This window comes from Gopherus flavomarginatus, chromosome 3 (genome assembly GCF_025201925.1).
Source record: "Gopherus flavomarginatus isolate rGopFla2 chromosome 3, rGopFla2.mat.asm, whole genome shotgun sequence".
In the NCBI taxonomy this organism is placed as follows: domain Eukaryota; kingdom Metazoa; phylum Chordata; order Testudines; family Testudinidae; genus Gopherus; species Gopherus flavomarginatus.
In genome coordinates, this window is record NC_066619.1 from 121786141 (window position 1) to 121812675 (window position 26535).

The 26535-nt window shown below is 44.9% G+C and overlaps 1 protein-coding gene across 8 annotated transcripts in view; it reads right to left on the bottom strand.

Moving 5' to 3' along the window:
* Positions 1-26535, bottom strand: part of SUSD1 (sushi domain containing 1) — a 142397-nt gene that overhangs the window by 28667 nt on the left and 87195 nt on the right. For 2 of the 8 annotated variants that reach the window (XR_007772987.1, XR_007772990.1), the window contains exons 22-23: positions 13550-13798; positions 10809-11735 (exon numbers count right to left, since the gene is read on the bottom strand). The exons of 1 other annotated variant lie outside the window; for it this stretch is intronic. Coding sequence is in view for 1 of the 7 variants with exons in the window: in XM_050943053.1 (XP_050799010.1) it covers positions 13732-13798 (67 nt within the window). In the remaining 6 variants the exon portion in view is untranslated. Of the gene's footprint in view, positions 1-4294; positions 5561-10808; positions 11736-12595; positions 13799-26535 lie in introns of those variants that run through there. 5 more of the 8 variants (XR_007772989.1, XR_007772988.1, XR_007772991.1 and 2 more) reach the window with 5 other exon arrangements.

A 26535-nucleotide genomic window follows, 5' to 3' on the forward strand; every position in this document is an offset into this window, starting at 1 on the left:
TTTGCTGGCATAGCTACACCACTGTATACCCAGTGTAGATACAGCTGTACCAGCACAGCTGATCTTTTAAAGGCATTGCTTGTTCCGTCCTCCTCCCCACGTGAAACAAGCCTTACCAGTAAACACACAGTTTGCTAGTACAGCTGCATCTACATGAGGGACTATATCTGGCCCAGCTGTGTCAGTCAGAGATCGCACCCCGACTCACATAGATATGCCAGCAAACTGTACTGTACTGTAGGCATGGCCTTACCTCTCCCCACCCCCACCGAGCCAGTTCCTTTCTGCCAACACCCGTCACACCACTCACCTTGCACAGCCTGCTCTGCAAGGGGTGCAGTGGGTGGTTTCAGCCAAGATAAAGCTGTATCGTCACATCACAGAGCAGTCAGCACAGCAGTCACGCCTTCCTCACATTCTGCTATGCTCGCAGGTCTGGCCTGCATTATAAAGGTATGTCAAGCAAACTACATTACTAGGGCCTGTGAAAAATGTCATGCCCTGAGTGATGCAGTTAAGCTGACCTATGCCCCAGTGCAGACACCACTGGGTCCATGGAAGAATTCTTCCATCAATCTAGCTACCTGTCTTGGAGAAGTGGATGTATCACAGTGACAGAAGAACCCTTCCTCTGGCTGTAGTTCATGTCTATGCTGCAGCAGCACACCGTGCTTCTAGTGTAGACATACCCGAAACCCCCACAAGTACTAGCTTACAAGCCCCCTGCTGTCCTGGAGCACTCATGCACAAAGTCAGGTATCAGTGTGTGCCATGGCGTCCTGATGCTGGCTTTGTATCAGGTTGCTAGCAATAAGATTAGACCCCATTGTGGAGTTCAGCTGTGATGCCCAGCCACACTAAAAGTCACTGGGATTTAGACACCTAATGCCCTTAGGCCCCACTGAAAATCCAAGTCTCAGCCTGGCCCTAGAAATATGACACTTATAATCCTACTGGGGGTGATTCTGATCTTGCACCACTTCTGTATCTACTTAAATCCATTGGGTTTGACTCCCAACAATACAGAACTCTGCTCTATAAACCTGTGTACATGCATCCCACCCCGTCCCCAAAGGAAAAAATGACTCTGCAGACTATGAATAGGCTGTTTAGAAAAAGTGACACATGGAGAGATTTACTTTAAGGGTGGAGGCACTGAAGCCCCTCGAAACACTAACAGTCTCCAAGGAGGGCTGTTTAGATTAGATCTCCTTTGGTCATGGTGTCATAGCAATTAAGTGCAAGCCATGACTCAACCCATCATGTACGCAGTCAGTGAGTTCAAAAAGATGTCAAGGTACTTCCCACCTTTTGTTTATCTAACTTACTGGTTATTTTACAACCACATCCTTGGTCACACAGGCCCTGGGAAAGTTAGCACTTACCAAAGGCCTGCTCGAACTTGACCATGTCTCAGTAAGATATGTTTAATCATATTTAAATTAACCATTTGGTGACAGTAGCCTGGAAAACCCTCCACTACTCTATTGTATTCTCCCTACATTAGGGTAGCAGGAAAGCCTGAACCCTGGTCCTCCAGGGCAAGCTCAATCATTCAGCTCATTTTTAGAGGACTTGCTAAATGCAGCTGGGATTTCTGCGTATTAATGTGACACAGATCGTGGCATCAGTTAATAAATCTACTAAGGCTGCCACTCCAGGCATCTGGTATTCATCCAGAATGCCCGGTCGAAAAGGGACGCTGGTGGCTCTGGTCAGCACCGCTTACTGAGCCGATAAAAGTCCAGTCAGGAATGCAGCAGGGCTAAGGCAGACTCCCTGCCTGGTCTGTCTGGCTTCCAGGAAGCAGTAACATGTCCCTCCAGCTTCAAGGTGCAGGGGTAGCCAAAGCGGCTCAGTGCGCTCCCCCCTCCCCGAGTGCTGGCTCCATAGCTCCCATTGGCCTGTGGACATCAGCAGCAGGCAGAGCCCTCTGGCCGCCCCTCTGCCTAGGAGCCAGAGAGAGATGTCGCCACTTCCTAGGAGCCACTTGAGGTAAGCAGCACCCGGCAGGAGATCACACCCCTCACCCTCTCCCACACTCCAACCCTCTGCCCCAGCCCTGAGTCCTCTCACACACCCAAATTCCCTTCTGGAGCCCATACCCCAAAACCATCCTGCACCCCAACTGCCTGCCCCCGCTCGGAACTCCCTCCAACACCCAAACTCCCTTCCCAGATCCACCACTCTCTGGGAGGGAGTTAGGGTGCAGAGGGGATGTGGGGTGCAGGCTCTGGGAGGGAGTTAGGGTGCAGAGGGGATGTGGGGTGCAGGCTCTGGGCTGGGGCAGAGGGTTGGGGTGCAGGAGGGAGTCAGGGGGTCGGCACCTACCTCGGGCAGCTCCCGAAAGTAACCAGCAAACCCCTCTGGCAGTGGCTCCTAGGTGAGAGGCCCAGGAGGTCTCCACTGCCTGCAGGAACCTCCCCCACAGCTCCCATTGGCTGCAGTTCCCAGCCAATGGGAGCTGCAGGAGTCCACACTCAGGATGGGGGCAGCATGCAGAGATCCCCTGCCTCCCTGTAGAGCAAGGGCCATAATGGTGTTCCAACTGCTTCTGGGAGTGGCGTGGTGTGAAAGCAGTCAGGAAGCCCTGCCCCAGCTCCACTGCCCCTTCACAATTGCCCCTTTTGCCCCCTCCCCCCATCGGCTGGCCTGTGAATAATAAACTGAAACATGGTTAAATCTGAAGCCCTGGCACTTGGTAACACCCAGGCTATGTCTACAGTGCAATTAAAAACCCACAGCTGGCCTGTGCCAGCTGACTCAGGCTTCTGGGTGTCAGGCCTAGGGGCTGTTTAATTGTGGTGTAGATGCTTGGGCTTGGGTCAGAGCTTGAGGTTTAGGACCTTGTCAGGTGAGATGGTCTCAGAGCTCAGACTGCAGCCTGACCGCAATTAAATTAAATTAAACAGACCCTTAGCCTAAGCCCAAATCAGCTAGCATGGGCCAATCCCAGGTATCTAAATGCAATTATAGACATATCCTAAGTGGTGTATTACTGAGGCATCATCTGCCTTTGCCTCTGTGAGAAACTATAGTACTAGGCCACTTCTCATAAGGCATTTCTGAGAATTATGTGAAAATGACATGGGAAAAGATGGTCTTGTAGCTATGGGACTGGATGAGGTTTCAGCACTCACTTTCTGAGTCAGCCACACATTTCCTGTGCGAATTCTTTAGAACCTAATTTTCCGTGGTGCCAACCACCCACAGCTCAAACTGAAATCAACAGGAGCTGCAGTACTTGGCATGTCTGCAACCTTCTCTGGTTTACAAAATGTGTACAGCGTAAGGACAAAGAGATCAGATAGTAAGTTATATGGTTTCTTTTCTTTGGTATTTGCATGAATATAAGTGCTGGAGTGCTTTGATTTGTATTCTTTTTGAATAAGGCTGTTTATTCAATATTCTTTTAAGCAATCGACCCTGTATTTTGTCACCTTAATACAGAGAGACCATTTGTATGTATTTTTCCTTTCTTTTTCTAGCTAATGTTCAATGAAAGGAAACCAGAAAAACCACTTTATTTGCATATATATAGTGCTGGTAATGACTCTCAATGGGAGTGCTATTGTGTGACAAAAGACCCTTAACAGTCTCTTAATGGCTTCTTGCTTATTATGCAAGCCACAAACTGCCAGAGAGAGCAGAAAAAAAAAATTCTCTCTGGTTCCCTTTTAAAACCAAACTGTTTCTCTCTGCTAAAAAGCCCTTAGCAGAGAAAAGAAAAATATAATATTCCTACTGGCTTCTGGATTCTGTCTATATCCCAACCGCTGCTACACCATGTCATAACCTTAGTCCCAGATTTGGACCTTAGCGTCCAAAATATGGGGGTTAGCATGAAAACCTCCAAGCTTAGTTACCAGCTTGGACCTGGTACCTGCTGCCACCACCCAAAAAATTAGAGTGTTTTGGGGCACTCTGGTCCCCCTGAAAAACCTTCCCTGGGGACCCCAAGACCCAAATCCCTTGAGTCTCTCAACCAAGGGAAATAATCCTTTTTCCCTTCCCCCCTCCAGGTGCTTCTGGAGAGATACACAGACACAAGCTCTGTGAATCCAAACAGAGTGACTCCCCCTCTCCGTTCCCAGTCCTGGAAACCAAAAGCACTTTCCTATTCCCCCAGAGGGAATGCAAAATCAGGCTGGCAAATCCAACACACAGATCTCCTCCTGATTTCTTCCTCCCACCAATTCCCTGGTGAGTACAGACCCAATTTCCCTGAAGTAAAGAAAAACTCCAACAGGTCTTAAAAGAAAGCTTTATGTAAAAAAGAAAGGAAAAAAGTGGTTCTCAACCCGTGGCCCAATCAGCACACAGCTGCAGCCCATGTGACATCCTCAGGGCCATACAGGTAGTACTGGATGCAGCCCACAATGGTAAAGAGGTTGAGAACCACTGGCATACACCCTGCTGATGCTGCTTTAGGGGCATGTTGGGTCAACATGTCCTGACCCAGGCACCATTCCTGATAGTAACCAACAGATTTCTCAATGCTCCATTTAGTCTGAGATGTTTAGAGTCTATTGCAATTTGTATCAGTCAGTCACTTATTATCTCGGATACTGATTATTTGCAGCCAGTGAGCTATCAGTCTGTTTGCACTGTCATTAAACTTCCAGCAGAGTGGTAGTAATAATGATGATGATAACAGTCCTGATGGAACATTAACCAAGCTTCAAACATTAGTTAGTCCTCTTGCCTTCCCTAAGAGGGGGAAACTGAGGCAGTGATCTTAGTGACTTGCCCCAAAGCACACAGGTGTGAGAGACAGTGAGATGGACAGATAGAAGGATGGTAAAGCTTTATGCGTGTTGTTACTGTGCTGATCTGTGATGACCCAGGCCAGCCTCCAAGTCCTGATGTGATTCTCATTAATATTGGCACACCTGTCTGCCACCGTCAGCTGCAGGAGCAACAGCGACCAGGTACTGTAGGTCCCTACCGCTGCTCCCCTTCTTTTTATAATCCAGTTTAAAGCTATCTTTGAGGGCCCTTACCAGATGACCAGCAACCTCTCTCCATTTCGGTATCAATAATGCCTTATAAATAAGGCACAAGGGTTTTTGATAATATTACACAGAATATAAGACAGGAATCCTGCTGGGGCCAAATCCTCCTCTGCTGCACTGGAACAAATCCGGAGCAACTGCTCTGCCATCAATCTGGTATAAATGAGAACAGAACTGGGCCCGGGGAGGTTACCTTTCTTCAACAGAAAGCCACAGAAATGCAGCCTTTTTCCCTGGGCTACCAGACTAAGGCCTGGTCTACACTTAAAGCTTAGGTCAGCATAACTACATTAGTTGGAGGGTAAAAAATCCACACTTCTGAATGTCGGATCTATGCTGACGTAACCCCCAGTACAGATGCAGCCGGGTGGAATGAAGAATGCTACCATTGCTCTGGGAGGTGGTGTTCCTGTGGTGATGGAAAACCTCCTTTTCAGCACTGTAGTGTGTGTCTGGAAGATAGGGTTACTGTGACACACGTAGCCGTGTTGTTGTATCACCTGAAGTGTAGATGTGACTTCAGACAAAAGTGATAATTGAGAAACCTTTAGAAAACAGAAGAGAAAAAAACAAAGTGATTAGGTCATAAGAGTGGCCATACTGGGCCAGACCAAAGGTCCATCTAGCCCAGTATCCTGTCTTCTAACAGTGGCCAATGCCAAGTTCCCCATGGGGAATAAACAGCACAGGCAATCATCAAGAGATTGATGTTGCCCATTCCCAGCTTCTGGCAAAACGCCAGAACACAGGTGCCACTGAGCCATATCCTTTCTTGGTTACTTCCTGGCTGAACTCCCTTCAACAGCTCAGGCCTGGTCTATGTTAGGAAATTAGGCTGGTATAATAACTATCGCTGAGGGGTATGAAAAAGCCACACCCCATAGCAACCCAGTTAAACCACCCTAACCCCAGGTGCAGACAGCTTAGGTTGATAGGAGAATTCTCCCATCGACATGGCTACCTCCTTTCGAGAGGTGGATAACCTATGCTAATGAGAGAATTGCTCCTGTTGGTGCAGGTAGCATCTCTACTGAAGCACTAAAGCGATGTCTCTGCAGCGTTTTAGGTATAGACAAGCCCTCAGTTTTACCCACTGTCCTTCTGGACTGTGGCCCCTCAACAACCCAAACAGACTGCCCCTGGGTTTGTCATGGCCATAGCATATGGCATGGCCAGGGGAGGGAGGGATAGCTCAGTGGTTTGATCATTGGCCTGCTAAACCCAGGGTTGTGAGTTCAATCCTTGAGGGGGCTGTTTAGGGAACTGGGGTAAAAATCTGTCTGGGGATTGGTCCTGCTTTGAGCCAGGGGGTTGGACTAGATGACCTTCTGAGGTCCCTTCCAACCCTAATCTTCTATGATTCCCCAAGGCACTGTTGTTCTGTGCCTTGCAAAGCCAAACCCTTCACACTGATCCAGAATAACAAAACTCAATGAAGCCACTCAGTAGGGCCAATGGGGCAAATTTAATGCAGCCTGTGGTAAGCCATGGAAATCCTAGGGAAGTCCCTGAGCCAAATTCAACTGTAACAAATATTGGCCCAAATCCTGCTCTGACTTACACTGGTGTAAATCCAAAACAACCCTGTTGAATTCATTGGAGCAGCTCTAAATTTACACTGGGTATAACTCAGTGCAGAGTTAGGCCTGTCAGGTATAAAAGGCAAAGTAGTGTAACGTGCAGGGCCAGTGCTTCCACTAGGCAACCCTAGGCAGTCGCCTAGGGCGGCAGGATTTGCGGGGCAGCATTTTGCTGCCCTTGGTGGAAATTCGGGTTCCAGGAGCTAATTGCCCTCCCTGTTAAAATTGTGTGCCTTAGTCCCAGTTCGAATTTGTCTAGCTTCAAATTCCAGCCACTGGATTGTGTTAGACCTTTCTCTGCTAGATTGACGAGCCTTGTATTATAAATTTTTTTGTTCCCCATGTAGGACCTGTTAGTTTCTAACAGTACTTACAGACTAAATAGATTGAGTGAGTCTTTTTGGCACATTCTGTAATCCTCTAATCAGTCTCGTGACTCTTCTCTAAACCCTCTCCAATAAGATGCATCCTTCCTGAAATTGTGGAAATCAGAACTGGACACAGTATTCCAGCAGCAGTTGCAGCAGTGCCAAATATAGTGGGTCTATGCATTGGCTTCAATAGGAGCTGTTCCTGCCTCAGGCTCAGTTTTGGTCCCTACAAACTGATGTAAATTTCATTTATTTTGCACAGTCACTGAATGCCACAAGAGTCCAAATTACAGCTGCCTTCTACTTCCTGACCAAGTCACCCTCATCCCATTTATATCACAGCTGTATTGTCCCAGACTGGGCTCTTTCTCCCACAAATCTCTTCGGATTTAGCAGCTATATTTTCATCTTGGCTGATGAGGACTGTAGCATAGTACATTTGTGTTTGAGCTTTTTAACCAAGTTTCCTAGATGCCAAAGCCAGGAAGGCCCATTGTGATCACCATAGAACTTCCTCAACATGATTCCATGAGCAGATCTTTTAGAAATTCTTGATTTAAAAATTCTCAGCAGTAGACAATCTACCATGCCCCTCAGTGAATTTTTCCAATGATTAATTCCACTTACCATTAAAAATTTATGCCTTAGTTATTTCCATTCTGAATTTGTCTAGCTTCAACTTTCTCTGCTAGATTGAAGAGGTAGCATCTCTGCTGAAGCCCACTGTTAAATATTTGTCTTTGTTAGACTCCAGGAGCTTCCAGTATATTTAGCTCATCATTAAAGGCAGGTTTTCTAATCCATTAATCATACTCAGGGCTCTTCTCTGAATCCTCTCCAACTTATCAATATCTTGAATTGTAGACACTGGAGCTGAACACAGTATTCCAGCAGCGGTGGCACCAGTGCCAAATATAGAGGAAAAATAACCTTTCTACTGCCACCCTTGATTTTTTTTATGCATTCCAGGATCACATTAACTTATCCGTTCCTCTCCCCCTCGCAAATACAGAACATTTATTGAACATGTCTACCGTTTCTGTATTATTGTTGAAACTTCTACCCTTTCAACAGTTTCTGGATTAGTTGGTACCAAATTCTAATGGGGTGAATTCTGGTCTCATGCCCAGTTTTACCCCCATGTAACTCAGTTGACATCAGTGGAGTCGTTCCAGGTTCACCTCTGATGTGAGATTAGAATCAGGCTCTATGCTCTCTCTGTCTGTGTAGGATCTACATTGCACTGAGCAACTCACAAACATCAATGTATTTATCCCCACAATCGCCCTGTGAGGCAGGGATGGTGCATATTACCTCCAGTTTAGAGACAGGGAATTTAGGCACAGGTTAAGGGCAAGATTTTCAGAACTAACCAATGATTTTAGATGGCTCTGTTTTTGGATGCCCACCTTGAAACACCCTAAAGTGGCCTCATTTTTAAAAAGTGCTAAGCACCCTCCCACTGAAAATCCTGTGTTTTTAATGATGTTTTGAGCCAGGCACCCAAAAATTGGTTTGAAATACCCAGACCTCTGGAAAGCACACACTGACTCAGCCCTTTATCCTCCTGGGGTGCTGTGTGTACACTGAATTCTGTGCAGTCAGAATCAAGGGCTTTCTACCAGGCACCACGTGGGAATATAACTCGCTGCCTATGCTCCTGAAGTCTCTTCTAACCCTAATATTCTATGAATGAGAGGAAATGATCTGCAATTTGCATATGGGCGTAAAACCTTTCATGGCTTCCCAACCGCACTGGCTTATTTGCAAAATGCATCTCTTGGGAGAAACAAGGTTGCAGCCCTTCTCCCTCATGGCTCCCTTCACCCCCCCTTTAATCAGCTTTTTCCCACCGCAACTCCTCCTCCCCACCCTGAGCCTGAGTCTCTTGATGCATTTTTTCCCCTTACTTCAAAAAAACATTGCAAAATGCATATTCGGGAAAAGTTTTGGCAAACTCCTTCTGGGAACTGCTAACGATCGTTCTGTCTTGGGTTAGAATTGGATCTCTTCAGCTGGATTGCTTATCAATTCACCAAAGATTACACACACTGTTGGAGACAGCGACAGGCCTCTTCAGTCACACTGATCATATCTAAGGGGATTTCTTGGCACTGTTGCATTCAGTTGAATCTGACACCCGGGCTTTACCATCTTTTTTAAAGCCCACTCATGTGATTTCTTCAGATAATAGGGAGTCTTTGTTCCTCTCTGTGGTGGATGAATGTCACACAATCCTGACCACTCCTGAAGGGGATGGTTTCGTGATGAAAGCGCTGGTCAGAAGAGAATGGGAACCATTACACTGAATGATGCCTCAAGATAAGGCCAGTTCCACTTGCACCAGAATATAATGCCTCATACTGATATCACTCCCCTCCACAGGAAAAACAACCCTGGGCCCAAGGCTGAAAGGAAAATCACTTTTTAAAAAAGCTCCTTCTCTTGGACAACAGCATCTCCTCCAGGCCAGGACATGCTTGGGTGTGATCTTTGAAGTGACAGGTTTGTGGAGGTCCCACTGAAGGAAGGATGCTGAATGCCAGGGGGAGGAAGCATGTTTGGGGGCACTGGAGTGAGTGAACAGCATGCTGAGTGGTTCTGTCTAAGGTAGTGAGACACCCCACCCACATTCCTGTAGCAGTCTAAGCATCTCAATCTTAAATGTATTTATCTGCACAGCACCTTCTCAGACTAAGTACCATTATCCCCAATTTCACGGTAATATAACCGAGGGACTGAGAGACTTGTCCCAGGTCTCACAAGATGCCCCCTTTCTGAAATAGTCAAACCTCTCTGAAAATAGATCAGACACAACTTTTCTAATGAGCAGTGGCAACTGGTGGTGTGTGATTCTATTTTGGGTAGAGATCACGCTTCTTGACAGGCAGACAACTAAGGTCTGTGTCCCCAGGTTTCTCCAGATGAGCTTTTGCAAGCACAGCCCATTCAGAACCACCTCAGGAACCAAAAGAGCTTTCTTTGCTACAACAGGGTGCAGTGTGGTTACAAGTGTTTTAATTCATATCTTTAATGGGGACCTCCTTGAGTTGCCCATGATGCTTCTGTGGCACTCAGGAACAAACAGCATAACATCTATTTATTGATTGCCCTATCATCTCAGTGGTGGATAGGCATGCTTGACGGCTGCAGATCATAGAATATTAGTGTTGGAAGGGACCTCAGGAGGTCATCTAGTCCAACCCCCTGCTCAAAGCAGGACCAATCCTCAGATTTTTTGCCCCAGTTCCCCGAATGGCCCCCCTCAAGGATTGAACTCACAACCCTGGGTTTAGCAGGCCAATGCTCAAACCACTGAGCTATCCCTCCTCCTGTTGCTGCTGCTGTGATGGAGTGATGACATCACTTACCTAACAGCTAATTCATCATTTGTGCGTCAGAATCCACGCACCAAAAGACACAAAAGGTCTGTGCCCTAGCTCCTTGATCCACCTTCCCCCAGAGTGGGCTTGAAGGGGAAGTGAGCCAGGCACCTGCTTAGGAAGGTGCCCTGCGAAAAGTTCGTCCTGATTCAGGGGCTGTACAGAGCTAATATTTATTGATATTACATCATCATCCAAAGGCTCAGTAGCGACTTGGGACCATTGTGCTATGCAAACACAGTGAGAGACACTCCCTGCCCCATATAATCCCATTTGCTTGTGCTCCTAAATTGTTCAGGCACTTTTGAAAACCCCACAGGAAATAGTCAGGTCAGACAAAGGAAACAGGCACAGAGAGGTGAATTGAGTTGCCCAAGGACACACAGCAGGCCAATGGCAGAGCTGGGAATACACCTCTACCTCAAAATAACGCTGTCCTTGGGAGCCAAAAAATCTTACCGCGTTAGCAGTGACACCGTGTTATATTGAACGTGCTTTGATCCACCGGAGTGTGCAGCCCCGCCCCCTCGGAGCACTGCTTTGCCGTGTCATATCCAAAGTTGTGTTATGTCGGGTGGCGTTATATCAAGGTAGCGGTGTACTTGTCCACTGCACAGCACTGCAGTTGTGGGTTATAAACACTAGAGGCATTAAAAAAACAACTTTGTTAAATTGAACAATAAATTTAATGGAAACACTTCCAGTGGTTGTAGGTTTGCATCAGCTTTTTTTTTTTTTTTTTTTTAATAAACAGAACATTAATTTAGGCCTAAATGTGACTTGACAGGCTGTCTAATTGCTTCTCTTTGGAGTGTGTTAAATAACATTTATAGTTCCTAAGAACAGGGAGGATTTTTTAATATGCTCTGTTCAATTGACACGCTTTGGGTCCAATTTTCAAAAATCCTGGCCTGAGATAGTCATATTTGCCACATGTGCATCCACGAGCCCAGACCTGGTGGAAAATGGTATCTCTGTGGGCAAATAACCAGCTGTGTGTGCAAACATGTTTTGTATGTACAATTGTCCCCACACATCTTGTAGGCAAAAATGAGATACTAATTTTTGAAAATATGGCTTTTTGGTCTGTTCCTGTTTTTCTCTTCTAAGCTTTCTTTTCCCTGGTAATTTTTGTTTTCAAGGTCAGTGGGGTAAACTCATCAGTCACTGTGAAGTTACACTACCCTTCAATATCAGCATGACTTTGTAAACTTCTATAACATTAAAGCCTAGGAAACGGGTCACAGTATGAATTGGCAGTCGGAGAAATCATCCACTGCAATGAATTACAGTTGACAGACATTGCGCCACTTGAAAAGTGACACACACAACAAGAGCGAGGGCTTTTATTTCTTAAGGAATCCCTTCAGGAACTTTGAGACAAACCTGAGGGGGGCAGATGAAAAGAATATTAAAGAACTTTCCCCAGCAGGAACGATATATAATCATGGGATGGAAAGACATTCAATTGGCTCACTTCATAATAACTTGAAAAACAGCAGAGCACAGACCTAGTCAGGTTAGTATTTCACATCAGTTGTATTGGGGAATGTTTGTGGCTAGCTCAAGAGCATCCCTCTTGTGCCTCAGGGCTCCAATCATTATCTTTTTGGGGCCACAATGCTGCGATTTGCCTCCCCGCTCTGGGCTGTTAGGTTGCAGACTCCTGCAACTCATTCAGAATGGAGAGCGGTAAATAGGGGTATTGCCCAGGGATCTGTACTGGGACTTGTGGTGTTCAGCATATTCATAAATAATCTGGAGAAAGGGGGAGACAGGTGGCAAAATTTTCAGATTATACACAATTACTCTGGAGTCACTGTGAGTAGTTCCCCGAAACATCCATTGAATATGCACCGTTGGTCAAAAAAGCCAACAATGTTAGGACCCATTAGGAAAGGGACAGAGGCCCTAGCCTCTGACTGCCAGGTGCTGGGAATGGGACAGGGGATGAATCACTTGATAATTGCCCTGTTTTGTTCCTTTCCTTTGAAGCATCTGGCATTGGCCACTGTCAGAAGAGAGGCTACTGGACTATTGTTCTGACTCAATATGGCCATTCTTCTGTTTAGCATCAGTCCTGTTCTCCCAGGGGCAACGACAGGTTTAACCAGTGACCTGCCAACCCCTATCAAGCAAAGTATTCTTTATTCAGAACAAAAGCATTTCAGATAAAACATATCTTAAAACAATAAATAGCTTATATCAGGGGTGGGCAAACTACGGCCTGCATGACCGTCCTGCCTGGCTCCTGAGCTCCCAGCCGAGGAAGCTAGCCCCAGCCACTCCCCCGCTGTCCTCCCTAACCCACAGCCTCACCTCACTGCACTGCCAGCGCTCTGGTCCATCGCTCCTGCCGGGCAGCACGGGCAGCGTGTCTGCTTGCAGTGAGGCTGCGAGCTCCTGCTGCTCTGAGCAGCATGGTAAGGGGGAGGGCGCTTGGATAAGGGGCAAGGGAGGGTCTTCTCCAAGCCTGCGGTTTCCACTTTGGCCCATATGTGGCCCTAGTCTCTGTTTGCCAGAAGCTGGGAATGACTTTCCCTGTCCAGGAGCTCAGGGGTCGGGCAGGACGGTCCCACAGGCTGGATGTGGCCCATGGGCCATAGTTTGCCCACCTCTGAGTTAAAGCAACAAAAGACAATTAATATGACACTCAGAAGGAGACAGTAATAATCAGTGCTTAAACCAGAGAAATGAGAGTTAAATGATTGGCATTCTAGTCTCAGCCCTTTCACACTGAGTATGTTGAGACTGCAGCTGGGAGCTTCCCAGCCCAGCTAGACAGACACAAGCTAGCAGGACTTGAGTTAGCATGCTAAAAATAGCTCTGTGGATGTTGAGTCTCTGCCCAAGCCGCAGCATCCACACGGCTATTTTTAGCATGCTAGGGTGAGCCTCGCAAGTCCAAGTTTGTCTGTCTGCCTAGGATGGCCCAGTGTAGACATACCCTCTGTGACCCCTGGCAAGTCCCTTCACCTAGTTGTGCCTCAGTTTCACCACCTGTTAAATCAATATAGCAACACTTACTCCCCTTTAGTAAAGTGTTTAGAGATCCGCAGTTGAAGGGCACAACGCGAGTGTCAAGTATTTGGCCTGGTCTACATGGGGTGGGAGGAGAATCGATCTAAGATACGCAACTTCAGCTACGAGAATAGTGTAGCTGAAGTAAACATATCTTAAATCAACTTAGATTGACTTACTTCACATCCTCGCGACACGGGATCGACAGCCCCCGCTCCCCCGTCGACTCCGCTTCCACCTCTCGCCCTGGCGGAGTCCCGGAGTCAACGGGGAGTGCATTTGGGGATCGATGTATCGTGTCTACCTGCTGACCTGGCGGGTAGTGTAGACCTGCCCTTAGCATTGACAGGGTGTGGATGAGTCAGAGGACACTGGGAGAGACTGGCATATGTCTGGAATGTTGATGCGTTCCACGGAACGTGGTCATTCTGATTGTGAAATGACAAAAAGAGATAAAGTTCATAATCACAATAAGACTCTGTGTGAGATAACTAATCCCAGTTAATCATCCACCGAAACATTACAAAAGGAGGTTTTGTAGCACATAGTGGAGAAAGAACATCTGATACTGACATAGTTTTTGCTAACTACAGGGGAAAACAGTGAATGTAGAATAATTAATGAGCACAAGAAACCTGACAGTGCTGACTGAAGAATCAACTTTACTTTCTTTGCTTTTTCTGGTTGTAGTTTCATCTTTAATAGCTGGGGATTCTGTCAGGTCTAATCTGGTCCAAAATGTAGGAGTTGTACAATCAGTCATTGCTGTTTGTAAAAACATCTGCCCTATGGAGTTGTTTCGACAAGTTCATTTTTAAAATAAATACCAATTGAAACATTCAAGACACAAACAAATCTGCAATCCAAATGTTGCAGCACTCTGCTAGTGCAGGAGATCCCAGAGATGAAACCGATCTCTGACTGAAGAAGAAATCTTGAAAATGGCTAATTTCATTGTCCAGGCTGAATCAAGTGCAAAATATAAACACACATAAATAGCAAGCAAGCAAACAACCCCCCCTTAGATTGTTACAATTATTTTGGTTTCTAATAGCCTAACGCATTTGGTATGTGTAAGGGACATGGTGGGAAAAGAGCTTTAACTTTAAGTGCATGGAGTCGTTCTACTGAATTCAGTGCGAGTACTAACATACTTCAAGTTAAGTGTGTCCATAAGTGTTTGCTGAATCAGAGCCACTGGCTCTCGGTGTTTCCAAAACTTGCAATTTAATCACTAGTCTCGTGGTCTTTGATGTACTTTTAAGCCCCAGCTCCAGGAGACAGGATAATTGAAAATCTCAGCTTTCATTTTTTAAAAAAGTAGTAAGTTTCTAGCCCTCAGGCTTGCAGAAAAAGTTTGAAAATGTGACACTTAAAACCAACAACCACCCAAATTTCCTTTAATCTCATGGTTTTTAAGCTAATCGTGTGATGTTTTGGGACCTGTCTTGCGATTTTTAAACAACTGGGGTTGGCAATACGCTATTCTTTCCTGGAATTGTATGGGAAAGTACCTGTGCTTTACATTGCAGGTCCCACATCTGCTGGAGACAGCAGCAGCATTGTATACAATGCCTCCTCCTCACCACAGCAAATTCAAGAGCCTTCTTGCAGATCAAGGGCCACCTGGTTTGTTCTCTAGCTAGGTCATTAGGACAGTCTGGCTGGCTGTTCAGTCTATGTCTGTCACTGGCTTTTGGTGACCACACGATTGCTGGATTTTTTGCAGGTAAAAGTACATTAGAATCTTTGTCCTAATAATACACTATACCAAAAAAGCCATTGAAACCACACCAGTGCTGACGGAGGCAATTGCTGGGTTGGGCTACAAATAGGCTTGTTTCTAATCTTGTCCTGCCACTTAATATGGAGCAGCTGACAAAGACAACAGGAATTGAAAATGATAATCCAGTGCTCTTTGGCCTTCCTCAACTCCTGTGTGTCATTGCCGTATAATAGAGTTGGCATAACTTATAGTTCTGTAGGTCTGCAGCTTTGTGATAACCTTCATAACATCTCCACGGAGGCCACCGAAGGGCCAAGACCATGGCAGGGCTGTTGCAATACAAGGATCCACAGCTTTTTAACATTGTCCAGCACTCTCTATGATGTTTCCCAGGGTTTTGTCAGTTGCCCTCTGGTTAATATTGAGCTGGGTGTAATCTAGAGTTGAATGCCTGGACAGGACCAAAAAAAAAAAAAAAATTGTCCTCTCCACTTTCTGGCCAGAGAGGACATGGTAACAAGTCTGAGGAAAACATTGTTAAACAAAACATGTTGGCCAAAAGGGCTCCCTTATCTATGCTAGAGAAATTTGGCAAGATTTTCCCACCACTGCTAACACCGGTTTAGTTTCACCATTGGCAACATTATGAGCTTTAATAGATGGGCTAAGGGTATTTTAACCTGCATTTCCACAGGGGCTGCTCTGAGTAGGGTTAGTGGACTTAGGGCTTGGCTACACTCAAAACTCCAAAGCGCTGCTGCAGCAGCGCTTTCAAGTGCGAGTGTGGTCGCAGCGCCAGCGCTGGGAGAGTGCTCTCCCAGCACTGCAGGCACTCCACCTCCCCGTGGGGATTAGCTTGCTGCGCTGGGAGCCGCGCTCCCAGTGCTGGGGCAGTGTTTACACTGGCGCTTTGCAGCGCTGTAACTTGCTGTGCTCAGGGGGGTGTTTTTTCACACCCCTGAGTGAGAAAGTTGCATTGCTGTAAAGTGCCAGTGTAGCCAAGGCCTTTAACAAGCCTCTGGAAAGGAAGGCCCTAACCATTCTGGCTGCTCAGCACCATTTCACCTGTTGCTATGGTTCATATGGTGGTTGTCGCTTTCTCTCGCCAGTACAGAGAAACTGCCTCATACTAAATGAACTTGCTGTGGGGCTCTGAAGGAGAGGATTTTTTTTTCTTCTGCGTAGCTTCTTTTCTTTGCCTTAAACGATGACTCCTATGGTGGTGCTAGTGACCCAACCAAGCCACGCAGTGAAAGCAAACCCCAACTACAGAAATGCTTGCAACCGCCACTAGAAAAAACAAGTATGTCTCTGTTTGCTGATGGTGCATTACCCAGGCTCCTCTCCCAAATTCAATTCATTACAAACTATGGAACTCAGCCTACCTCCACCTTTACCTCCAGCCCACAGCAGTGAGCTGCACTCTGGCTTGTTCCAGGAGCTGATCCTTAGATTAAAGCCTTATTGGAAAAGCTTATCTCAAAATCCAGTAGTGGGTGAAGTGCTGGCTGCCAAAATGGCTTAAACTGGATAAATGGACTGCAGAGATCATCATCTCACAGGAGGGGGTTTATGGGCGACAGGTAAACTGACAAGAAAGCGCCATCAAGAAATGCCAGGATTAAGTAAAAGGTAACTTCCATTTGTCAGCTAGACTTAACAAAAGAGACATCCTTATCTCCAAGGTCATGTGTATGTACAGGGGCAAATGTATACACAGATCCCAAGCATGCTGGGGGGAAAGAAGATAAAGACTCAGTGCCAGGCTGTGGGAAGTGTCTCATCTTTCTGTCTTCTGAGTTTTTTTTCAATGTAAAAGCTGCTTAGAGCTGAAGTTTTCATGATAATGACAGGAGATTCCTAGGTTTGAGAGAGAGAGGATACACATGTATTTGCATACCCATGTCCTCATGCAGCTGTGCATGTAAATATATCGCTCTTCTGCTACTCAATGAGTCTTATTTTAAATCCCAAAGGAGCATAGGAAAGCGCAAGGACCAGAGTAGGGGCTGCCAAGGACCTTATATGCCTCTCTGACTGGGAGACCTTCTGAATATGAAATGTACTATAGTGCATGGGTTTAATCTATGACAGGCTAGATTCCCCACATAGCCTGCTGTCACTATAATGGATAGGAGAGTGGAGAGAGACAGTAAGGAGTTATGAAGGGATGTTTACTGCACTGTTAAGGGGACAAGGGAAAGAAAAAAAAGTCAGCATATAATGGACAAGCTGGATAAAGAAGTGAGAATCGGAAAGTCTGAACCAATTATAGTGATTTCTGCTTGACAAGGCAGGGGGAGAATCGATCCTACAGTTCCCAGGACTCCCTTTATAAGGTATGATTCCCTACTGGTCAACAGCCAGATTTGTAACAGCTGCAACCTTTGAGGAAGGCAAACACTGAAACTGGGATTTTTCCCAGGTTACTCAGTGCTCATGAAAAGGCATCAAAGTTTTGCTGGTGACAATAATTGCAGGACTTGAGGGTTTAAATTATACACAACAAAATTAATGACTAACAGTGACAGCCAGGAGCTTGGTGTTTCCAGATCCAACAGAAGCTGCAGTTATCTGATGAAGTTTCAGAGTTGGTATCTGAGGACTCAGTATTTGAAATAGAATGGTTGGCACAGACTGCCTCATTCCAAAAGTGGCACGAAGAGAGGAAAGAAAAGGGGCCTGTGGCTTTCTTTGCCTTTATGACGTATAAAGAGGACCTGAAAGGTTATTCGCGCACACACTTGGTTTTTTTAACCTTAGAAATACTCAGACCATCGAGTAAGTTTGCTGGAGGTCTTTTTTAGAGGCTCCAGAGACAGTGTGAAATTTTCAGAAACTCTCAGCATTGGCCTAACTCTGCTCCCTTTTCTGTCAATGGAAGTTTTACCATTAACATCAATGAGAGCAGAGCTGGGCCAATGAGAATGTCTTCGAAAATCCCACACTACGTACTCTCTCCAGCCTGGTCTACACCCAGATTTTACATCAGCATAAACATTTCAGGTGGGATGTGATTTTTAAACTGATCTATTTATACCAGCGTGGATGCAGTTTTATTGGTATAAAGCTGCTCATAATATACATCTTACTGTATCTGTGTCAGCACCTCTATACAGGCATACCAGTCTACACTCCAGGGATTGTACCATTGTAACTATAATTATTGAAGGCGGCACAACTTGTGTGTCAACAAGCCCTGACCTTTTAAGGGACAGGGTGTTTGAATCTCTTACCAATGAGTTTTCTTCCCCCCAATTGTTTGTTCAGCTGTGATTAAAAAAACAAGCGAAAAGAAAGCCTTTAAACAGGCTGAATAAAAATCATGTCCTCCCTCAGTTAATTAGGTTTCACGTCCATGATGTGTGATGCGATATAAACCTGCCAGTTTTCCAATTGGCCATAGAGTCTTCCAGGAAAATCAGAAAACAGGGTAGGACAGAGTCTGAATTCCTAATTTAAAAAAAAAAAACAGTTGAGCTCCTCCCCCACCCCTTTAAAACAAAACAAAAAACATATTACATCTTCTGTATATGCCACAAAGAAGAAAAAAGGCAGAAATTCATTTTTTTCCCCTTTGCAGGTGTCTTTTAAGAGTCCACTATAAAAGTCAATTTCTGACAAGATCACATTTTGCTGTCCTGATGGTTTGTCTGAACACTATCTCCTTTTGAATTTAACATCTCTAGCCTTAGTACAGTTTCACTCTATTCTCATTTATCTGTATCCAACTGTAATGACAGAACCCTCTTGTTTATCCATGTGAGTTCTGAGAGATTTAGTTTTTAAATCTGGGTTGTGTGTGCTTGGAACTGCTGGAGCAAAACATCACGTTATGGTTCCTGAACTGGGGTTCACCTTGCAGCAGCGCATGCTATAGAAATGGTTTTTCCGCTGCATCTTCTGTCAGGCTGAGGCAGCAAGGCCATAGATAAACTTGTGCCTCTAGGGAAACATGGGGTCTGTCTGGATTTCTGACTTGCAGCTGAATGCGAGAACCAGCCTTGGCCTCTGAACTCTGCCATTACATTCCACCAGAGGGGAAGAGCTACAAAAGCAAATCTTCAGCTGGTGCAAATTGCTGAATAGTTCAGCTGACTTCCTGCTTCTCTGTCCTAAAGACCCTCCACAGGGAATCTGTCCCTCAAGTGTGTCCATCTACAGACTCAACAGATGCACCTCTCAGCCATCGCCAGGGTACGTGAGAGAACCAAATGCTATTGCAGCCACAGAAGGATTAATGGATTACATCCAACACCTTTACTTGCCCTGTGCAGCACTAAATCCTTTCTTAATCCTCTGAGAATTGTTTAGATGTTGATGGAGTTAGATTTGAGACCTGGTGTAAGTGGGAACAATTGTATTAACAAGCTGCACCTAATTATTCAAGGCCTGAATTTAGCTCTGCAATTTGAATTTTGTTTTCTTGTTAATCTCTGAGAGGTGGATTAATAAAATGTCACTTCTCATTTCCAGAACATCACTCTCCTTTGATTCACCAGTTTTCTGGTTCTGGAAAGCCATCGGTGCATTACACGTCTTTATCTATGATCGTTTTCATAAATCAATAAAATGTAACTGAAAATTAAGAGAAAAATTGTTCTCAAATAGCTTGCATCTGAATACAAAGGATGGACTGCTAAACCGCTGAAAGAGTTTCATATAAAACAGTGTGAAAGTGCTAACACAGAGGGAAATATTTACACAAGTCAATCTGATACAAATGGGCTCAAGGGACTTTGCTCTTGCAAAACCTTATGCCTGTGCTTAATGTTAGCACCTCCACGAGGATGAGTCTGCAGGACTTTAGAGAGAGATTATTTCAACTGTTTGAAATTTCAAAGATACAGGCCACTATTTGCAAAAGCAATTAGTTATTCTGGATGCCTGACAACTTAAAAAGGAGCCTGATTTGCATAGTGCAGATGCTCGGCACTTTCTGAAAATCAGTCCACTTTAAGGTGTCAGGTTGGACACCCAAAAAGGAGGCACCCAAAATCACACGCCACTTTCTAAAATCATAGACATTAGACATATGGATAAGCAAATCCTAAACTTCCTGGATATAGAGCCTTCAACTCAATATGCAACTCAAGCTTCCCCTGACCATGCTTAAGCAGATCTGAGATGTAGAACTGGGGCCCTAGAGTTCTTTTATAGATCCCTGGCAGGCTATTATAGCCTCTTGACAGAAGTCAACACAGCAGGCATTTCTTGAATGAAGAAGAGGTAATGCACATCGTTGCTTTGGAGTGAAAATCCCTATTTCCTATGTATACACAGGTAAACTAAACTATCAAGGCATTCCAATATGGCACAGATAACTTAAGCTTAAAATAATGTAAGTAATATTATTTTCTGCAATATCTTACATCTTTGACCTTAAGGTTAACTGACCATCCACAAGCATACTATAAGGTAATTAAGACATGAAAGTGAATTAGCATCCACAAGCTAATGTGGTTGCATGGGTTAACATCTAACAAGATATAAGTAAAAGCAGCAAAGAATCCTGTGGCACCTTATAGACTAACAGACGTTTTGGACCATGAGCTTTCGTGGGTGAATACCCACTTCCTCAGATGCATGTAATGGAAATATCCAGGGGCAGGTATATATATGTGTGCTAGCAAGCAAGCTAGAGATAACGAGATCAGTTCAATCAGGGAGGATGAGGCCCTGTTCTAGCAGTTGAGGTGTGAAAACCAAGAGAGGAGAAACTGGTTCTGTAATTGGCAAGCCAGTTTCTCCTCTCTTGGTTTTCACACCTCAACTGCTAGAACAGGGCCTCATCCTCCCTGATTGAACTGACCTCGTTATCTCTAGCTTGCTTGCTAGCATATATATACCTGCCCCTGGATATTTCCATTACATGCATCTGAGGAAGTGGGTATTCACCCATGAAAGCTCATGCTCCAAAACGTCTGTTAGTCTATAAGGTGCCACAGGATTCTTTGCTGCTTTTACAGATCCAGACACAGGCCTTGGCTACACTCACACTTTACAGCGCTGCAACTGGGGTGTGAAAAAACACCCCCCTGGGCGCTGCAAGATACAGCGCTGTAAAGCGTCAGTGTAATCAGGGCAGCAGCGCTGGGAGTGCGGCTCCCAGCGCTGCACGCTACACCCGTAAGGGATGTGGTTTACATGCAGCGCTGGGAGAGCTCTCTCCCAGCGCTGCTGCTCTGACTACACTCACACTTCAAAGCGCTGCCACGGCAGCGCTCCCGCAGCGCTGCCGGGGCAGCGCTTTGAAATTCCAGATGTAGCCATACCCTAACACGGCTACCCTCTGATACTTGACAAGATATAAGTAAACACATACAAATGCAATTAGGAGTTGCCTCTATTTCTCAAACAATACACGTTTGCATTTCAAAGCTCTAAGTCTGTCTAACATGGCTTTGCTAGCTGTTTATAAGGAATGGCCCTAATTACCATTTATATACTTTTCTAATGTCTTTAAAAGTTGAATTTGGGTCATTGAGCCTGCTAGTTGCTTACCCCTATCCATTCAGTGTCACAGGCAGCGAATTACATTGAACCTTCTGGAAACCTTACCCTGGCATCTGTTATGGTGGGGTGTTGGGTGTTACTGCAGTAGTCTAGATTTGAGGGATGTTGATGTAACTCATAAGACTTTAAACCATTTTTTACTATCTCCACTAATTCTAATCACTGAGATTGTGTCTAACTTGAATTTAGAGACAGGGCTGAATTAATCCACCAGTGCACAAATTTGAGGGGAGTTTGAACTCTGAAATTGGATTTGAATTTTGGTGGCTCTCTCTGGAACAAAGTAATGCAAAAACTCTGCAGCTGCTTGTGGGATACCTGCAGGTGAAGTCTCCAAGGCATGCTGTCACACACGAGGGCTTCTCAAACTTCCTTGGTTTGTAATAAAAATTTTTTTTTAAATCAGATGACCCATAGTATCACACTGTCCTTTGCTGGGGCAAAGGATTGTGGGATTTTGATCATGGCAAGAAACAAGAGGTGTGTTTTGGGTGGTGGGGCTTGTGGATGCCAATGGAGGATGGTTGGGGGAGTAAGCCTGGCCTGGGGTGTTTGAAAGAGGGTGCTGGCTGCTTAGATGACGTGGAGATGGGGAATGAATGGTTCTGGGATAGAGGGGCTGTCTGACTGCTGGAACTGGGGAGAGTTGTTGATTGCTATGTGGAGGATTTACTGGCATGTGGGTCGGGGACTTGTGCCAGAGCTCAGCTAGAGTCCACTCTATACATTATGGCATAAGGTGACAATGGAAGCCAGGAAATCTTAAGCTCTGGTACAGAGACAAACAGTGTCTCTTGGAAAATGCTTCCAGCTCTCCACTTGTATAAAGCAGAGTTTAGCTGAAAACTCCTACTTCCCAAGAAGTCATAGAGCGTACTTACTTCCAAAACTTTCTACTGACGTAAACCTCTTTTTACTCAGAGTGCAGCGTCTTTAGCCAGCAACACTATGTTTAATAGCTGCTCCCTAAGTACAACTGACTTAGACCTTCCAGACTTTTCTGTCTCTGAATTGCTGGCTCCATTACACTTATAATAAAGAAACCCAACCCACAGGCATGCCAGTGAGCTATCGCAGAAAGTATTAAACTTGCATCAATAAGTTATGATCTGACATTTAGTCACAATAGCTCACATAAAAGCTAAAGTTTTACAACAGCCCACATGAGATACCTCTTGCATAAAAGAGATGATAGAAACAAGGTAACTGATGCTTACACAGAACTGTTTATCCTAGGCTAACAGCCAACTACAAACAATTTGTTGTTTGCAGCTTAAAACAAATTTAAAATACTCTTGTAGTGATGCAAGCATATGCACTGCATCTACACCAAGCATCTACTTAAAACATGGTAATGGAGTTTTAGAAAGAAGTGTTGTAATCAGGGTGATCTCAATGGGCTTTAATATAATTGGGATCCAAGATTATAACACATGGCCTTAACGTATATAAAGGTGGAGTTCATATGCTGGGTATCAGATCAAGAAATTCATTAAAAAAACTGTGGCAAAAAAGCCATTACGTATTAATAATTGGAAAATGATAGTGAAGAACCGATGGAAATGTATGTAGAATCCATGGGAACCACGGCATTGTGGCATCTGGGATTATTTCAATGTTATGATGAGTGGGAAACAGATTGTAATGATGCTATGCATACAATGCTGCGCTACAAAAGTCCACAACTCCTTCAAATATGTCCTTTGGGGCTATCTTTTCCTTTTTTTAAAATACCAAATCTTCAGCTAAAACTAATTAATTGGAAGGTTAAAGATCAAATTTCTGATTAAATATTTGTCAGTGTAAGAGCACAAACCCACGTAACAGAAGCCTAACTGAGCTGACCTTCAGCTATCATTAGCACTGTACCCAGACCATACTTGCTTCACTCAACATGGCTATTTTTATAACACACAGAAAAGTAAATTTGTTGAGTCCAGGTTCACATGATTGTGATTGGCAAACAATGGTCCTTCTAGGTGGAACTTTTTCAAACTTATTTTTAGTATATATCATCATTTATTTAATTTAATGCTGCATAGCCAAAATATATAATTTTTTGGGTTTAAAAGGTTAAGAAAACTTCAGAGCAATTGAAAAATGTTCATGAAAAAGAAAGGCTCCAAAATCAGAAGGGTTTAATGAATGTATGGAAAATTCTCTGAAGAGGACAAGTGCTATATTTTGATGTTATTTATCTGCACATGACCAAAGTTAAGGTGAAGCTTTAGTAGAACAGAGGTGAGAGCATTTACAGGAATGAGAACTGTTGCTACATCCATTAAAGGAGCTTTATAAAATTCTTGCTGGCTCCCAGTAATTTCTTTTTGGCATACAAGTAAAACAACATGTATCCTCATGGTAAAAGACAGGTGAGTAGATTTTGTACTTGGTCTAGGAAATTTTCATGCCAATTATGCAAAGCTGAATTAAAGAATACATTGTTTCCATCTGATGAATGTTTTAACCTTTGCTATAGTGACTGAAAATTATTTTAGCGTGTCTAGTTGATTTTACCCCTCGTACTCATACTTCTACAAAAGGGTAATGTGAGGCTATTCCCTTCGGGATTTGCCACCGGATGCATGGACAGGTGCCAGTCAGTAAACCTCTCTCCCCTTGGGAAACCCCAATGCCGCTCAAGGGCACGGTAGCAGAACCCATTAGGTGAAGGAAATGTCCCCACAAAAGAGGATGAGCCACACTATTGGGATCACATCCATCTTGAAAAGGCGCAGTTCAACTCAGAGTGGAGCTCCGGCTAGAATTGGAGTTGACCTTTGTCTTGCAGTTGGGAGTTCTATAGCCCCTGCTGAGAGAAAACATGGAGGGCCTATGGCAACTTCTTCCCTCTTTGTTTTGCCTTGGTGTACATGTCGAAGGTCTGTGCTCGATGGTCACTCGTCCTGGTGGGGAAGGACCCAGGTGTTCGGAAGTGGCTCAGATGTCCAGGTAGCCCTATTTAGGGGTGGCCTGCTTACCCCAATTCAGGGAAGGCCATAGAAAAGGTGGCTAAAAAGCTCCCTTCCAACTTCTTCATCTTACCTCACGTGTCTGGAACAATAAGCTGCTAACCCTGGACACAAAAGTGTCTGTTTATCATTTTGTCTCCTAAGTACCCTCCTTTACTGCTGTGAGACTCCAAGCAGGAGCGGAGACTGAACAGCTTCCACCTTTGCTATCTCAGAAAAATCCTTGAAGTCACTTGGGACCAATGGATCACTAACAACATGATCCTTGAGAGAACTGGCCTGCAGGCTACACTGGATGCTCCCAGGCTTTGCTGGCAAGGACACATGGAGCATATGCCTCAAGATCCTCTGACAAAGGCTGTGTTTTATGGCCATCTCAAGAACTGCCCGCAATGCAGGGGAAGGACAAAACTCCGATATAAGGTCAAGCAAAGTCTCAGGAAATTCAGCATCTCCACTGACAACTGGGAGAATTCTGCCCACAATTGGTCAGTCTGGAGAAGCTGGGTGAAGGCTGGTGCAGGTATCATGGAGAGCCGTCAGATAGCCCAGGCTGAGGCCCGCAGGCGAGCCAGGAAGCAGGGTGCGCTCCAACCTCCATCTGGCAAGTGGACTTGTAGCCACCGTGGGAAGGTCTGCCGCTCGCGCATTGGGCTCATCTCTCACACTACGGTCAAGCACCATTGATTGACTGACTTTGTCGTGTTTCCTTTCATCTGTCAAGATGTTGGATGGCCATACGTATAAAAGGGCAAAAACCATGTGATTTTTCTTCTTTCAACAGACATTCTATGGATGGAACATGTGTCCAGCCTTTTTATGTTCTGGTTAATCACAGCAGTAATAGGCCCCAATCCTATGAGCTGCTGAGTATGTTCCTATTTCTCCAGTAGAAGTCATGACAATTTCAGGCTGTGCAGCACAAGCCTATAGAAACTGGTTTATTCCTCTATTATAAATATTTATCATTTGCATGATAGTAGTGCCTCTCTAACAAAATCAGGGCCCCATTGTGCTATGTACTGTTAAAAAACAGAGGCAGTCCCTGCCTTAAAGTGTTTAAACTTTAAACAGACACAGAGAGGTGATGTGACTTGCCCAAAGTCACACAGGAGGCTAGAGGCAGGTCTCCTGAGTCCTAGTCCAGTGCCCTATCCACTGGACCATACTGCCTCTATGTTCCTGATTCTGCACCATTGATGCCAATGTTAATTTATCTGTTGACTTCAACAGAAGTATACACAGTTTCTTTCACAGTGCACTGTGCGTCTTTTGGGGTCCTATTCTGTGAGAGGCTGTGCCGTGAACTCCCACTGATTTCAGTATGAGTTAAGGCTGCTCAGCACCTCCCATAAGATTGGAACCCAGGTGAAACAAAGCAGATTTTATGCACATACTTTATGTAGCCTATGTTTTCATTCATTTTGTTCTTAATTATCTTCAGTAATGGAAAAGATTTCTAGGGTTTGAGTTAAATTTAAACAAAATGAAGTAACAATAATGCAACAAGAATAATTAAGCTCTTCTGTTCTTAATTAGTGAAGGAACAAATTACCAGCTTCCAATCAGTGGCACAGTAAGGGAGTTCTTACTGAGCTGCTGATGGTTGGAGACTTGTTATTATAAGGGCAGATTCTGAAATGTTTTGAGATTTTCAGTTAAAAAGGTGCTATCGAAGTATGGCTATTGCATTAAATAGGTGTGAACTGCTCTGAGAATTTCTACTTCTGGGGGAATTCTGTGCCACTGTGCATGTGCAGAATTTACATGCCCCGTAGATTTCTTAGCTTCTGCACAGAAAAATGTCTCTGACTGGGAAGCAAAGGGAAGCCACAAGAACTGTCATGTGACCCTCCCCAGCAATATGTTTTGGGTGCCCAGGGCAGCTGTCAGAGAGGTAAATCACTGTGGGACAGGGGGGCAGGACTGGGGAAGGACTTGTGGCGCCTAT